Source organism: Podarcis cretensis (genome assembly GCF_951804945.1).
Source record: "Podarcis cretensis genome assembly, chromosome: 5".
Classification (NCBI taxonomy): Eukaryota; Metazoa; Chordata; class Lepidosauria; order Squamata; family Lacertidae; genus Podarcis; species Podarcis cretensis.
Genome location: NC_137174.1, coordinates 21574387 through 21590310, shown reverse-complemented (window position 1 = coordinate 21590310; position 15924 = coordinate 21574387). Strand labels below are relative to the sequence as shown.

General features: G+C 42.5%; 1 protein-coding gene across 6 annotated transcripts in view; it reads right to left on the bottom strand.

Annotated features, from left to right (window-relative positions):
- The window catches only part of SH2D4B (SH2 domain containing 4B), a 79613-nt gene that overhangs the window by 52838 nt on the left and 10851 nt on the right, over positions 1 to 15924 (bottom strand). For 4 of the 6 annotated variants that reach the window (XM_079975716.1, XM_079975719.1, XM_079975715.1 and 1 more), the window contains 2 exons: positions 2722 to 2881; positions 998 to 1145 (listed from right to left, as the gene is read on the bottom strand). In XM_079975716.1, the coding sequence (XP_079831842.1) occupies positions 998 to 1145; positions 2722 to 2881 (308 nt within the window). Of the gene's footprint in view, positions 1 to 997; positions 1146 to 2721; positions 2882 to 3100; positions 3241 to 15924 lie in introns of those variants that run through there. The other 2 variants (XM_079975718.1, XM_079975717.1) reach the window with 2 other exon arrangements.

The window sequence follows — 15924 nt, the reverse complement described above, 5'->3', positions numbered from 1 at the left end:
AATATTGGGGAGGGGGAGGTAAGCCCCACCCCACATAATTGATCACAAGACATGAAGCACAAAGTGTCGACTTTGGGGGGCCCACCCCCTCAAATATCTTTTTGAAGGAGGTGAAGGGATCTTGGTCCCTAGGAATTGGTTCCTATAATAAGAACTATTTAGGATCTTGCAAATCTGGAATTTGTAGGTTGGGGTTCATGCTACCAATGACACCAATATTTCTCTCCCCCCCCCCACACACACACGTGTAGAAAAACAACTCAGTGTAGGTGGTCTTGCTCAGAAATTAAACAAAAGGAAAATATTTAAGTGCTCTCTTCCCCAGTGCCAGTTCTCCTATCAAATCTGCACTTCTGCCATGTGCCATCAGTCCCTAACGTGTGTTAATTTTCAATTGTGGATATATCCTGTGCATGAAACTAGATGTGATGTTTGTTGTAGGTCTCCCATTTCCTGGAACATTTAGTCAATACGTCCTATTAGGTAGAGTGAGGCAGCTGCCTCAAGCAGCATATGAAGAATGGTAGCGAGAGGTTGAAGAACATGCCACATGATCTGTCTGTGTCCACCTAAGCTAGTCAGCTACCCTTGAGTGACTGGATTACACTGCCCAGTCCAGTAATGATTAAAGCCTCAGCTGCCAGTCCAGTCAGCTTCTATATGTGGAATGGAGAAGGGTAGACGTTTGTCCTTCAAGTACAGCAGCAAAATGTATTGGGTCACCTCTAGTCACCATCACTGGGTAGCTGCTAATGGCAGGGGGAAAAAGCTTTGGGAAGTGTCACAGGTAAATCTGGGGGGAAACAAGGTGGAGAATATTACACAGGGCTGCTCTTTTCAGCTACCACAGATTCTAAGGGCCTACTCCATTTGTACATATCATCTCAAAGAGAGCCTTCACCATGAGTGAAAATGCAGTGATATTCCCAGAGAGTCTTGCCATCCCAGGAAGATCAACGGCAGAATGCAAACATATAAGTTAAGGGAGTCAACAAACCTTTAATTCCTCCTGGATTTTCTCCTCCATCATTTTGGCTGCTTTGCGATCTTCTGTCTCTATCTTCCACTTCTCTGCCACTATTCGAGCCTTCTCCTTCGCCATAGCATCTCGAAACTTCTTTGTGATTTCCGCTTCTTTTTGCTTCCTTTAAAAAAAGGGAGCAGGTAGGCAAGTAAAAAAAAAAAGGAAAAACAGCAAAGAGGATTGTGACTTCTTAAAAGCTCACATGTTTATTTTGAGGTATGCCAGGGATTAGGAAACACATAGACTTGGTGGGCCAGATCTTTACCTCCCCACCCACCAGTCAAAGTTGGCCTCCAAGTATGGACAGAGATAAAGACCAAGCAAGATTGAATTACACACTCATGAACTGATGTGCAGGGAATTTAGTCCTGCTTTCCAGCTGCAGGATCCAGCCACATCTCTGCCTGCCCCACATATGACATCTGCTATGGGCCCAATGGGAAGACCTAGTGGCCCAAATTTGGCCTGCAGGGTAGAGACGTGGGGCTACCTTTGAAGGTGACCCGGAAACTACAACTAATCCAGAATGCGGCAGCTAGACTGGTGACTGGGGGCGGCCACCGAAACCACATAACACTGGTCTTGAAAGACCTACATTGGCTCCCAGTACGTTTCCGAGCACAATTCAAAGTGTTGGTGTTGACCTTTAAAGCCCTAAATGGCCTCGGCCCAGTATACCTGAAGGAGTGTCTCCACCCCCATCGTTCTGCCCGGACACTGAAGTCCAGCGCCGAGGGCCTTCTGGCGGTTCCCTCATTGCGAGAAGCAAAGCTACAGGGAACCAGGCAGAGGGCCTTCTCGGTAGTGGCGCCCGCCCTGTGGAACGCCCTCCCATCAGATGTCAAAGAGATAAACAACTACCTGACATTCAGAAGACATCTTAAGGCAGTCCTGTTCAGGGAAGTTTTTAATGTGTGTCATCTTAGTGTATTTTTTTGTCTTTGTGAAAGCCGCCCAGATGGGCAGGGTACAAATAATAAATTATTATTATTATTATTATTATTATTATTATTATTAATTCCTTCCTCCTATATATCTATATCTATATCTATATCTATATCTATATCTATATCTATATCTATATCTATATCTATATCTATATCTATATCTATATCTATATCTAGTGTAGTGTCATGAGAGTGGGGGCAGGATCTCAGACTGTAATTCACAGCAAGATCTCACTGAGACTGGTAATTTTTGGCATTCTTTCAAGCAACCACCCTTACTGTCTGAGAGACAAAACCTCAGAACTGAAGACTAAAGTTCCATGGATTCAGCTGATTCCCAACAACAATGGAAACACAGAAGTCCATGTGTTTACAACCTCTTCATCCATATAGAGGTCTTTGTGGGTATCAAAGATCATGGAAAAACCTGGAAAAGATTCCTGATTAAAGCAAGAGACATAATATTCTTAAGTTTTTTAAAAAAAACTTAAATGCAAATTGATTAGGTTTTATGGCTTTGTTTGTTGGCTCGGTTTTTGTTTTTGTTTAGCAGTCATAGCTGACCTAACCAAAGTGGGTTATTTATAACAAAAGCAAAGGTGGATATATTTGATATTTTAGATTAAAAATTGAAAACGGTTTTGAAATGAAAGCATTGTCCTATACTTTGAGGAGACAGTGTTCTAGAAATGTGAGCCTCCTTATCCAACATCACCGACATGAGTAACTTTGGTTTTGCAAAATGCTCACCATAATTCTTCTGCTTCCTTCTGGGCTTGTTGTCTGGCTCTTTCTGCAATAAGTTCTTCTGTAAGCTGCTCATAAGGCTTGTCTCCAGGAGCTTCTCCCATAATCCAAACCCAGACCTCGCCATCAGTCCCACAGAGCCACTGCACTCGTTTGTCATTACCTGCAACAGCCATCAAAATACACAACAAAAGGGCTTTGTGAGAAGGGAATGATGTTCTCAAGAGTCAATAACACACAGTCGGCACAAGGATCAAAATACAAATCATGGACCTAAGCACATGAGCTGTTTCACAGAAGTGAAGCCAACCTTAATATGTTACACCAACCCTGTGCTTATTTGTGGCAACACTCTGAGTGAACATCAGGACCAGCAACTAACCTCCTGGGAGCTAAGCTGCAGGCTTCAATTTCTGAGCCATCACTTCTCTTTTGGTAAAAAAAAAAAAAGAAAAGAAAGAAAGCGGCAGACTCCAATCAGCTTCACCAGTTTGTTTTACTCACTTCCTTGCCTTTCCCTGCTCCCATATAAACTTCCTTTTCCTGCTATTGCACTTGGTTTTGTGCAACAAAGCAGTTTACCGCTGACTTCATAATGCTGGCTGTTGATCATTCAAGATGACATCACAATACATCACCGGAGGTCAAAAATGCAATCTTTTGAAGTGTGAAATCTTTCTGTAAATGCAGAACTGTGTGAAGGAGGCTACCCATAACCTTTTCCCGAGTCTGTTACAACAAGATGTATGCCCAGGCTACCCAGGAAGAACAAGACACACCAAACCTATCAAACAGAATTGTGTTAGAAGTTAAAGTTATGTTTTGAGTTCCTGAGCAAGAATCATGTGATATGAATATACAATATAAACCTCAAATGATCCCAGAAGTTCCCACAGCTCTGGTCATTAACATTATGGAGTCAATCTTGTCGGAAAAACATACTTAGGTCTCTTAAATGGAAACTGCTTCCTTGTCGAGATATGTGCAGAAATTAATTGATTTTATTTTATTTAGAGAGTGTGAGACAATGGCACTGCACATGTTTAATGGCACACTTTCCTAAATAAGTGCGACACAAGTTCTATTTTGATGGAAACAGCAAGGTTAAAAGTTGCAGCCATATGAAGTGAAAATGTCACCAGCAGCCACTGAATGGTCAGAACTGAATGAAAAAAAGAAAAAGTATGGGGAAATTAAACAGAAATCTCATAAAAAGCAGGGTGGCTGGCGGGCCAGGGGTAGTTGATAGCAGCTCCTACTTTGAAGAAACGGAACAGCTACCAAATCAAAAAGTTAATATAATTGTATAAATAAAACATGAAGGGATGATTCCATACATATACAAAAAGGCAGTGAAGAGAAAGAAAAAAGTTGTTAATTTAAATCAAGCCAGAGAAAAATGATAAAAGTCCCAAAGCAGATTGACTGAAAATAATGTTTAGGTGTGGGGGAAGAAATGTGTGTGAGAGGGAGGGGAATCATGGGGAAATATTGTCTAATAACTGTTTGAAACCGTATCAATAACTAGGGGCATGCAATGCCCACAAAAATTGATTTGTGTTTGTATTTGTAGATCAGGGTGCTTGAGACAGTTTGAGAGCTGTTTGGTGCCTTCCTGTTTGGGACCAAATTAGATCTGTTTAAAACAAAACTCTCCCCAGCCACATTCACTTATAATGGGGAATCAAAACAATGACTAAAACTCCCCACACAGAGACTTTTTCACAAAAGTGAATGAAAATCACAGGCATACAAGCCCCCCAGAGTGGATTAAGCCTGCCAAATCATAGGCAGACACATTCCAGGAGTTTTGTGCAAGAAACCTTTGAAGTTTGATCTTTAATTGTTATTATTTTTGATACCTGTATCTTGTTTTCTGCCAGAAATGGAGGATGAAGCCTGTCAAATTTCAGAATTATAAGTGCAGTGATTCTTCTTCAAGAACATACTTTTTTGGGGGGTGGTTACAATAGAAAACATAGGGTGACCAGGATACTGAAGTAATTAGTATAGATCCCAAAGAAATTCTGAAGTGGGGGAAATATTACCCACCTACCTGGCACCCAGAAAAGACCCTGTTACCACAAAGTTTGTTAGTACAGTGGGCTTCTGCTCTCCCCCTGGGATTTTGGGGGATATAGCCACTTCTCCCAGGGAGAGAGACATGAAAGGGTGACGGTAGGAAAAAACAGAATAGATCAGTGTGAAAAACAAACACTTTTTAATATTTTGCTCAACATCTCTCCCACAAATTACCGTGGTTCGAGTGCCATGGGATAATTAACTGTGATTAAAGCCTAGACAAAAGATTCCCTGCATCTTTCCACCCGGATGTTTTGCTATCAGCTTCATTTGCTTTCACTGTATTTCATTTTATTTTAACGCATTGATAGCTTTGAAAATGCTGTGGGGGGCACCTAACTTCACAGAGTAACTTGGGGCTTTAGGGAGCCCCTTATCTGACTCAAAAAATCTTGTTAAACAGCGCACTCCAACTCAGGCATGTGGAAACCTCGTCCATATCACTCCTATCTGCCTCATAATTCAGGAAGTAAATGAAGTTCACGCACACCCCTACCAGGAACCAAGTAGAGGGGTTCATACAGTAAAGTGTCAAGAAGCAGAAGCAGTATAAATATAACATCAAAAAAAATGGGAGAAATTCACAAGTCAGCAAAGTATAAACAAAGTTGTTTATGTGTCTCCCTAAAGGCAGGAACAATAGGGCAAAGACAGTGATAACAGTGCACTTTTTTGTGGAAACCAATTTTAAAACTCCACATGGACATGGCGTATAATGTTTTCATATACAGGAAACAGTATGTCATAACAACAAACCTGTATCCTGAAGAATAGCTTGTGAGCGGTTTTAGATATGTTAGAACCAAGTGATTTAAGAATGCAAGGAGCAGAAAATCAAAAACTGTTTTAACCTTGTTAATCAAAGGAATGAATTCAGATGTATTTATTTGTGTGAGAATGTTGCATTTAGACCTAGAATAATTAAAGTAATCCCAGGAATATTCCATCAGCCATGAAGAGAGGAGGCATAACAACACTCCTCAAAATGGAAAAGGTTTTTGAAGCGTATGCTTGTACACAGGCAATAGGGAAGCATTATTGCACATACCCTACAACTAAGGCTTTTTTTCAGCCAGAACTTGCCAGAACTCGGTTCTAGCACATCTCAGGTGGGCGCCATTGCCATTAAAAGAGAACAAGGGGGGTGTCTATGGTGCGTTCTTGCGCCTCTTTTTCTAGGAAAAAATAGCACTGCCTACAACCTAATACATTTTCACCCACATAAATGTTGGCTTTTCATGAAACAAAATTTTGAAGAAGTACAAGGCATATGATTGTGCAAATCTAGCACATTTGGAAGACAGTGTCCAGCATTATGATGAATCAACAACATACATTTATGCTAGATATATACTGTATTGGGCCTAATGAAGTTATGTGGTACTTTTTAAAAATAGAAACATTTATAACCCACCCTTTGGTCCCAGTTGGTATAGATTCCAATAATTTAAAATCAGAATAAAAAAAATTGATGGAGGAGATTGAGGTACTTTCATATATCCCTGCATCATGCACACCAATAAAAGACAAAAGGAATCTGAAACATGGGACACTTACATTTAAAGTAAGGTGAACTTTAATGCTTGGTTATGTTCTCTAGGATCCTGAATTCAGCCACACAGTTGAGGCGATGGTAGGTAAGCAGTATATAAATTGTTTAAAATAATAAATAAAACAGACTGTCGTGAGCTGCACTTGACTTGTTTTATGAACAAATGCTGAGGTAAAATTATCCTGATGTACCTCTGGGAAATGGCTGTTTTGCATCGACACACATCAACAGCAAGGCTCCTATCAAATAAGAGTTTGTGGACGTTTTATTCTCATTATTCACTACTGTGATGTGAATGATGGATGGTGAGAGGTAACACTTCAATTCGCAGTTCATTCTCTTGTGTTAATGGACACTATGTAAAACATTGCTTATGGCTAAGCAAGGTCTTTAGTCTCTCCTTCTCCCCATTACTATAGCAGATGAGTGTACAGCAACTACAGTGGTACCTTGGGATAAGAACTTAATTTGTTCCGGAGGTCCGTTCTTAACCTGAAACTGTTCTTATCCTGAGGTACCACTTTAGCTAATGGGGCCTCCCGCTACCGCTGGGCAATTTCTGTTCTCATCCTGAAGCAAAGTTCTTAACCCGAAGTACTATTTCTGGGTTAGCGGAGTCTGTAACCTGAAGCGTCTGTAACCCGAAGTATCACTGTATCAACAAACCAGTGGTTTTCAACCAGTGTGCCGTGGCACCCTGGGGTGCCTTGAATGATCGTCTGGAGTGCTGCAGGCAACACTGGCCTCTGTCCCTCTTTCCTTCCCTCCATCCTCTGATACCCTCTTGCATCTCTGCCTCCCAAAGGCTTGCACAGCTGTTTGTTGCAGCAGCCCTGGCTACAAGCTCAGCAGGTGAATTGTGTGTCTGGGGCTGGCCAGGGGGTCCTTTCTAAGCCCCTGTGGAGCAGTGTGTGAAGGCACCTCTCTTTGGGGCAGGGGAGCAGGTCAGAGATGAGGGGTGCCAGCAGTGGTTGCCTGGAGGACTCCCAAGAAGAGGGGAGAGGAGGCTGAGGGAACACCCCACAAGGGAGGGTATTTGAAAAGTGGTAAGGGACTGCCATGTCAGCAGGCAAAGGATGTCATAACTGGGCTCCTGAACCCCACAGGGGTGCCACAGAAAGGATGTACTTGGGCAAGGGAGCCGTGGACCCAAAAAGGTTGAAAACCTCTGACGTGCCATAAACCCTTAATTTCGATGGCTTCCTACATGAGAAATAAGTTTAGACTGGCAGAGTTGGATGTTTCTCAGCCACATGCAAGGCGGACCTACATTTGGGGGGCCTTGAAGCTTGAACTGTCGTGGTGGCCCCTTTGCAACCAGCAACAAAGTCTGGGTAACCACTGTTATCTTCTTCAATGGGCCTGTTGAAGACAGATCACCACACCTATACAACATTTGTGCTACTGACTCTCAAACTTTGGGACAGCTTTCTGTAAATCCAGGACTGTCCCTGGAAAATATGGACATGTGGAGGGTCTGAGCTTCCTTAGTTTCATAGCAGATCTGCCCTTGCCCACTTGTATGCATGTGACTGCTGGCCTTCTGCAGAGCACTCTTCTGTACAGAGCATGCACATCCGGACTTAAATAGAGGTCTTTCTAACTGAGAACGTAGCACTGCAGCAAACACAAACTCAAGAGCTGGAACAGTTTTCTTCCTTTGCCTTAGATCCAAGAACGGGCATCACTTTTATAAGCAGGAACATTTCTTTTCCACCCAGAGTGTCACTGTTCCCTGAATAATGAAATTCAGGCTAGGAATCTCTCTAAAAACAAGTTAAGATAAATCTCAATAAATAGGTCATCTGGAGGCAGCCTGGTACCCTCCGATTGACTGGAAAATATCCTATTTCCCCTGATATGTGGAGCAGTGGGGGGCAGGACAGCTAGGTAACAAGTCCATCTGAGGCTATTTTGGAGAGTTCACTCATATCTGGTCCTTTGGCTTCACCTGTGCTAAGCAAACCAGCATCCCTAAGAATTGTTCGGATTACATCCCCAATGCATATCATTCTAGGCTGCATCCTCTTTTTGCAGTGCCAGTGACTACAATGGCAGCCTTCCAGGAGGCAGGAGGCTGTGACTAATATAACATTGAAAATGTATACTCACTATTGCTCGTAAACACAAGCAGCGCTAGCACTAGAACCATAATATTTGCTTGTCCTTTTCCAGTGCCTTCTATGACAGATAAATAGAAACCACTTCTGGCTGAACTTCACAGCAATGAACTCAGGAAACAAGGCCTTAGAGAGCAATACGGAGCTTAGGACTCTGGCCTATAAGAATCATTAGTCTCCAATGAACTGCACTGCCAGTCTAATATATGCCATGGTCTGGAGTGGCTGTTCCCAGCCTCATGCTCGCAAAAGGCCAACAAAACTAAAAGAAAAAAGAAGTTTCAGAACATTAAGAGGGGAGGGGAAGCAGAGGAAGAACCTTCCACAATACACCAGGCAGTAAGAATTTTATGAAGAAGACCCTCTGACCTGCAAAACTATGAACTAAATAAAAAACAATTTCATGGCAATAATGCTTGCCTGCAGCAACATTCATGGGGAGTGCTACCCCCCCCAAAAAAAACTAAGTTAGCATCCCTATTTATGGGCCCCTGTGATTAATTGAAGGTACTTTTCACACTTTCTACGAGTTTTCATTATCACCATCTACTCACTTCTATCCATCGGTGACAGAAAAAGAGAGCTTTGGAATGGAAGGGATCTGAGAGTTTCCCTTCTGGGGAATGACATGTTGCTCTCCCCCTTCCTTTTGTGAGGGAAGATCAGCGTACGTGCCAACTTTTTCCATCCCAAATCCAGGACACCCAAACCCCCATCGGGTCTGCTTGTCTGATCAGCAATCTGAGGGCTCATCCATAATTGCCCTTGTCCTTGAAAAAAAGCAGGTGTGAGGGCAGTTTTCCCCTTGTCCCACCCTGCTTTCCCCCAAAAAACCCACTCTTTAACTATAAATTGGAGCAAACATCAATCCAGAGAAAACCCAATCAATGTTTTACTCCAGTTCAATGGTAAAGAGTGGGTTTCCTCAATGGAGCAATGGCAAGTCTGGATAAACCTTCAGAGTCCCTTGGCACCTAAGAACCTGGCTCCAAGGTTCCCTGTGATAACCTGTAATACAGTTTTGGGGATCCATTGATAATGGCTACCATAATTAAGATGCCGCATACCAATATTATATTCACCCATTTTTAACAAACCTAAGAACATATGTAAGAAAATCTGTCTGCAGCCCCAGCAGAAGTCAGGCAGGTACAGAGTCATTTGCATTCATGCTGCTAATTAAAAGCCATTTAAAATAACTGGGGCTGCAGTTGATGGGATATTGCTAGAATCAGCTCATTGCATGCAGGCTCATTTATCATTGTTTTTAGCAATTATGGCATCCTTGACAATTCCCCATTGTTTGCCATCTCCACAGCCTTTTGAAATTGATTCATTTTTGTGTGGAAAGTCCATTGCAAACCCAATTGGATATCAAATCTCAGAGAAATACCATTAGTTAGACAAGGGTTGCAGTACACTCAGCCGAACGAAATATTCAGGTACTTCAGTCACTCTATTTTGTGGCAGATTAATTGCTAATTAAATTATCGTTTTAGTGGATCATTGCCTTGGAACCTTAGTAACATTAAGGTACTTCCAAATCCTGCTTGCTGCTGACTACAATTTCCTGTTTAATCCCTTTGTTTCTATCACATGTTCCTCACAACTAAAGCTCCCTAGTAAACTAGTATAATAGAAACTGGACTGCACTAAACTTGTCTTCCTAAGGTCGTAGTTTGTTTCATGTGGACGGTTGGTTAATATGGGGAAGAATTTAAAAATATAAGACAAAAACCTGCTGTGGCACAGTCCCAATTTCTACCATTTTGTCTTGTGTGGTGTTCATCCACAGCTATGGCTCTCCCCATATTATTAAGTTTATTATTATTATTATTAAGTTTATTAAGTTTTATTAAGTTTGCAGATGACACCACCATAATGGGTTTAATAACAGGTGGGGACGAATCAGCGTATAGAGGGGAGGTCCAAAAAATATCCACAGGGAACAACTTGCACCTTAATATCAGCAAGACAAAGGAGATGGTGTTGGACTTTCAGAAGAAGAGAGGAGAACTAGCCCTGCTGTACATCAGGGAGGGCTGTGTGGAGAGAGTCTCTTCCTTTAAATTACTAGGAGTTTATCTCAGTGGAGACCTTACTTGGAAAATAAATACAACCCAGGTGGTTAAGAAAGCCCAACAGAGACTCCATCTCCTCAGAGTATTGTGGAAGAAGGATGTCAATCAACATTTGATTATCTCCTTCTACCGGTCAACAACAGAAAGTGTCCTTTCATACTGCATCACGGTGTGGTACGCTGGTTTGACACCATCTGATAGAAAGTGCCTGCAGAGGGTGGTGGTGTCCTGAAAATCCGCTGGATGAAATAGCAGAAGAACGTTGCCTCAGGAGAGTGAGGAAATTTCTCAGGGATGATTCACACCCTGGCCAGCACTTTCTTGATCTCCTGCCCTCAGCCAGAAGATATAGAAGCACGATTAGTCACACCAACAGGGTAAAGAACAGCTTCTATCCATGGGCTGTTAGGCCGTTGAATGAAAAGATAACAACAGGGCAACTGACTTTTGGGTTTGGTGGGTGTGCGTCAGTAAACGAAGGGAATTAAGACTAAGAGAGCTGAGTGGGGGGTGCTCATGTAATCTCACTGTATACAAGTTGTACAAGTGACAATAAAGTATTTCAGTTTCAATTTCAATCCTAGACTCTCATTCAGAAGCACAGGATTCTGTTTTGGCTGCCATGGCAACCAAGGTTCTTAACAAGCTGGAGGCCCATTGGGTGGTTGGAAGGACCATCAAGTGGTTGGCTATACCTGGCTACATCCCTTTCCAGCTGGCTTTGACCCAACTTTCTTTGCCTCTCGCTGTCCATTTGGACTCTGTCCACTGCTTCCTCTGCAGCTGAAGCTCAGATTTCCTGCAGCCTTTGCCTCCTCCTCATACTGTTCAGCTGTAGTCCACCTCTGTAGCCATGCTGGAAGAAAAGAGCTGACTTTGTGACATCAGCTGCCATTGAACCAATCTCCTCTGGAATTTAGATTTGACCTGGCGGTGGAGATTTGTGCAGTAGCTGCTGATGTCACAAAGACCCTGAGCTACCCCCTGCTAAAGCAAGAGGAAGCAGTCCTGTCTCAGTGTAGAGTCCCTTGAGACAAGAAGCAGTTGGGGTCCTCCTAAGAGAAATATAGTAAGTTCCTCAAATAAAGCTTAGTACTTTCCTTCTCCTCCTTAGCTACCAAAAGAATTCAGGAGGGAAGCTTGAGACACGCAATTGCGGAGATGTGGGACACGCATCATCTGTTAAAAATAACACATTTTCATCACTTTCCTTAAGTCAAAGCGTTATTTGGCTATTGTATGTTTATTTGAACTGCTTGTTTATTGAACCCTTAGGTCATGCATCCCCAGGGCTCAGGACAGGTTATTTGAAACAAACAAATCACCTGACCTTACATTTAGAAAGTTGTGTTCTCATCCTTGCTGCTTAAAAGATTTCATACTTATTTGTTTCCTTTCTGCTATATTCTGCTGCAGCTGCTCTGCACATTTCAAATATGCTCCATCAGCATTCAGTGATCCACCATAGACCTAATCATTCTTCTTTGTAGTTTCTGAGACAAGCTTTTGAAGGCTTGTTTTCTCTCCCTCCCTCCCTCCTTCTCTCCCACCACGTATTTTGAAGCCTAGTGCATCCTAATGTACTGAATGGTTTAGCACAGGGGATGGGCAATGAAATTAACTACCACTTACATTTTTTATCAATGCTCACTGTTGATGAATTGTCACACGTTCTGATATGGATTTGTCAGATCTGCAGGATAAATACTATTCAATTTCATAATCAATGGGCTAATAATGCCCTTATAAAAGCTGCATTGGAGCACATGATAAGAGCATATTTGAGCTCTTCATCCACATTTCTGGGCTTAGATGTAGGTAATATTCATGATACCTGCTTAGGCCATTGATAGCCACACTAGCATTGTCCCATTTTTGCCTTGTTTCCATGCCTCTGTTTTCTCACTGTAGCTTATTTATTATCTTCCCCCATGCTTCCCCCATGCACTGGTTCTGTGCATACAGTATTGTTAAGAACTGTGTATGCTGTTCTCCATTTTCAGTTGCCACAAATGCAAAGAGTTGATGGGCAGCTTTGAATTTTAAAAGCTCTCACTCTCCATTAAGCTCAAGCCGAGACACCATAAGCAAAAATAGTCCCTCCTTATCTGAGTGCTGTGAAACAAGCCTTCATCCTCCCTGCTGCTATGAGAGGCAGCGGTGCCCCTGCTAGCCACTTATATGCCCTCTACCATAAACCAAGTTCATGAGTGTTGCTGCTGAGATGACACATTCTCACTGCTGAGCAGCTGCAACTGGCATGGTAAGGCTATGCTGCTCATGTGACCTTTGATCAGCTGAGTAAATAATAATAATAATAATAATAATAATAATAATAATAATAATTTATTTCTACTCCATCCATCTGGCTGGGCTTCTCTAGCCACTCTGGGCGGCTTTCAACAGAACATTAAAAACAGAATAAAACTTCAAACATTAAAAACTTCCCTAAACAGGGCTGCCTTCAGATGTCTTCTAAAAGTTGTTTATTTCCTTGACATGTGATGGGAGGGCATTCCACAGGGCAGGCGCCTGGTTCCCTGTAACTTCACTTCTCGCAGTGAGGGAACCTCCAGAAGGCCCTTGGCACTAGACCTCAGTGTCCGGGCTGAACGATGGAGGTATAATCCTTCAGTTCCTGCATCATGCTGGGAAAGGGAGGGGAAGGAGCATAGCAGGCAGGTCAGTGTGGTGCAAACACACTGGCAGGAGCACCAGATTGGATCTGCTGGTGCATTTGCACCATGCCAACCTCACCACTGCATTGCTCCCCATCCCAGTATGCTGCAGCGACTCAGCCAGACACAGAGATCAGGTGAGCAGGTTAGCTCCACCATACCATCCACTGTTACAGATGAGGTATTTCCTCTGTGAAGGCACAAAATCTGTTAGTTAATGCTTCCAGTGCTGAATGTCTGATGTTCTCATCACCACCTATAGTTTCTTATTTCAGTAGCAGGACACACTTTATGGTTTTAAGGTCCAGGTATAGAGTCAATCAGAAGTTGCAATGGTGCCATTCCATCTGGTCTGCTACCCTCACCAACCATACTGATACCTGTCTTTCCATCCTGTAAACATTGCACAACTGACCATTATTTTACTTCAGTGTTTATAATGTAATATTTATTGCCAATTTTGCACCTTGTTCAGGTTGTACCCATCCCAGTTATACTAGAAATCATATATGGTTTTCTCATTCATCCTTGCTGAAAATTCAGTCAGTTTTCACTCATGATTCAAAATGCCTTTCCTATTCTTATAAAACTGGCTGATAACTCTTGCCTAGCCTCTAGTTCATTAAAGCCTGTAAAAAAAATTCTTTCAATAAGAATCATTTATGAATACTTGCAAAATCATCCAATTAGAGCCTCTGGAACTTTGGGAGTTAGGGTTGCTAGGTGACTTGTATTTTAAAAGGCATATCTTAGGGCCAATTCATTTTTATTTTCCCTGTTGGGGAACCTATTTCTGAGTACAAAGTACACACAGCATTATTGATGAATGGTTCAGCTCACACATGTATAAATCATGGCCTTTTCTGGCAAAATCCCTGCAAGCAGTGCCCCATTAAGGGCCTGGGTCCTGCATACAAGCATTTCCCAGCAAATATTGCAGATAATAGACATGCATGCCATCAGTATGTTTGGCAATAGGTTCCGAAATAATGTATGAAATGGCACTACAGTGTGTTGGCCTCACTGATTTACAGAGTCTAATCAATGTCATTAACTCCAAATTAATGCAGGCACAGAATGATAGCCATATGCCTGCATTAACTTTTTGGTCCTCTGTTTTAATAGATAGCACCGAAACATTAAGAAAATACCCAGCCTAATAATGTAATATTGCTTTCTCCCACCACCACTCAATGCCAAAGACTCAAAAACTTGCTCTAAGCATTTAAAACAACAACAGTTGCAGACCCTCCAAGTGTCCCTATTTTCCAGGGACAGTCCTGGATTTACAGAAGCTGTCCTGGTTTCTGATTTGATCTTAGAAGGTCCTGCTTTTCGTTATGATTTTCTTATTTTTACTGGAAAAACGTTGGAGAGTATGGAGTTATGTGACCCCCCCCCCCGAGCCAAGGAGATAAGTAACACATGCACAGAAGCGCTCTGCGTGCCACATGTAGAAGCACTCTATCGCTCCACGTGCATTTGCAGAAGTGGCGCCTCATATTGTGGACTTTTGGGGGTACGTAAGGACCCACGGAACGAATTAAATTCATATCGGGCGGGTCCACTGTACACAACTTTTGGAAGACATCTGAAGGCAGATTTTAGTGATTTTAGAGTAGTTGTTTCGTGTCCCAGATAGCTCAGTTGGTTAGAGCGTGGTGCTGATAACGCCAAGGTTGCAGGTTCGATTCCCGTACGGGACAGCTGCATCTTCCTGCACTGCAGGGGGTTGGACTAGATGATCCTCAGGGTCCCTTCCAACTCTATGATTCTATGTATGGTAGGTATGTGGCTGAGAAGCAGGTGCTACTAGTTCAGCCTGCATGCTGGGAACAGCACAGAGGCTGCACCTGTGGCTTTGATCAATGATCTTCACTTAAAAATCACTAAGGGAAAACGATAAGGCCCTATTGATCCTACTTTTTCTCTCAGCAACCTTTGATCACAGGGTATAGACACCTGCCGAACTGGTTCTTCTCATTTTTGTCAGGGAGGCCCCAGGGAGGGGTAATGGAGAATTCCCCTTTGTGGGTGCCCTAAAGTGGAGGTCTTTGGAAGCAGAGATTTATTCTAGCCTCCTACTCTGAGTAAATGGAAAAGTGACACGGTTTTGCAAGATCATGTTGAAGAGTAACTCCCATATTGTGCTCCAAGATACACTTAACTGTGTGCTGGGAGAAAGAGAGAAAAAAAGAAAATAATTTTAAGCTCTCTTGAGCTCAAGGTACTCACTTGTGAAAGAGATTTCCTACTCCACTTCTGTATGGTTTAACCAATCTGCGGACATTAACACACACTTTTTAAGTATATCCAAAGGGCAGGGATGGTTTTCCAGTTTACTTAGAATCTGTTGAAGTTGGTTTTGCTGTTATGATCGAAACCAAGCTCCCATTCATAACATCTAAAACTATCCTGACAGCTATGCAAAGAGCTGATGGAGGCAGGAGCCCAAGCTAAGGCACATCTGTTACTACAAGTCTTGTTTAATCGTTTAGCTCTTAAGTAAAGGAAGCAAGATTTATGCGCAACAAGGGAGCCCAGCATTAGGCAGAAAAAATAATCCTGTTTCTACACAAGTGCCTAACTACCAGCCCTACTAAGGTAACCTGTTATGAAAGACTTTGGGGCTTGAATGGAGAACCTCCGGGTTCAAGGCTGAGGGTATGCAGGTCTCAGACCCTTCTACAGAC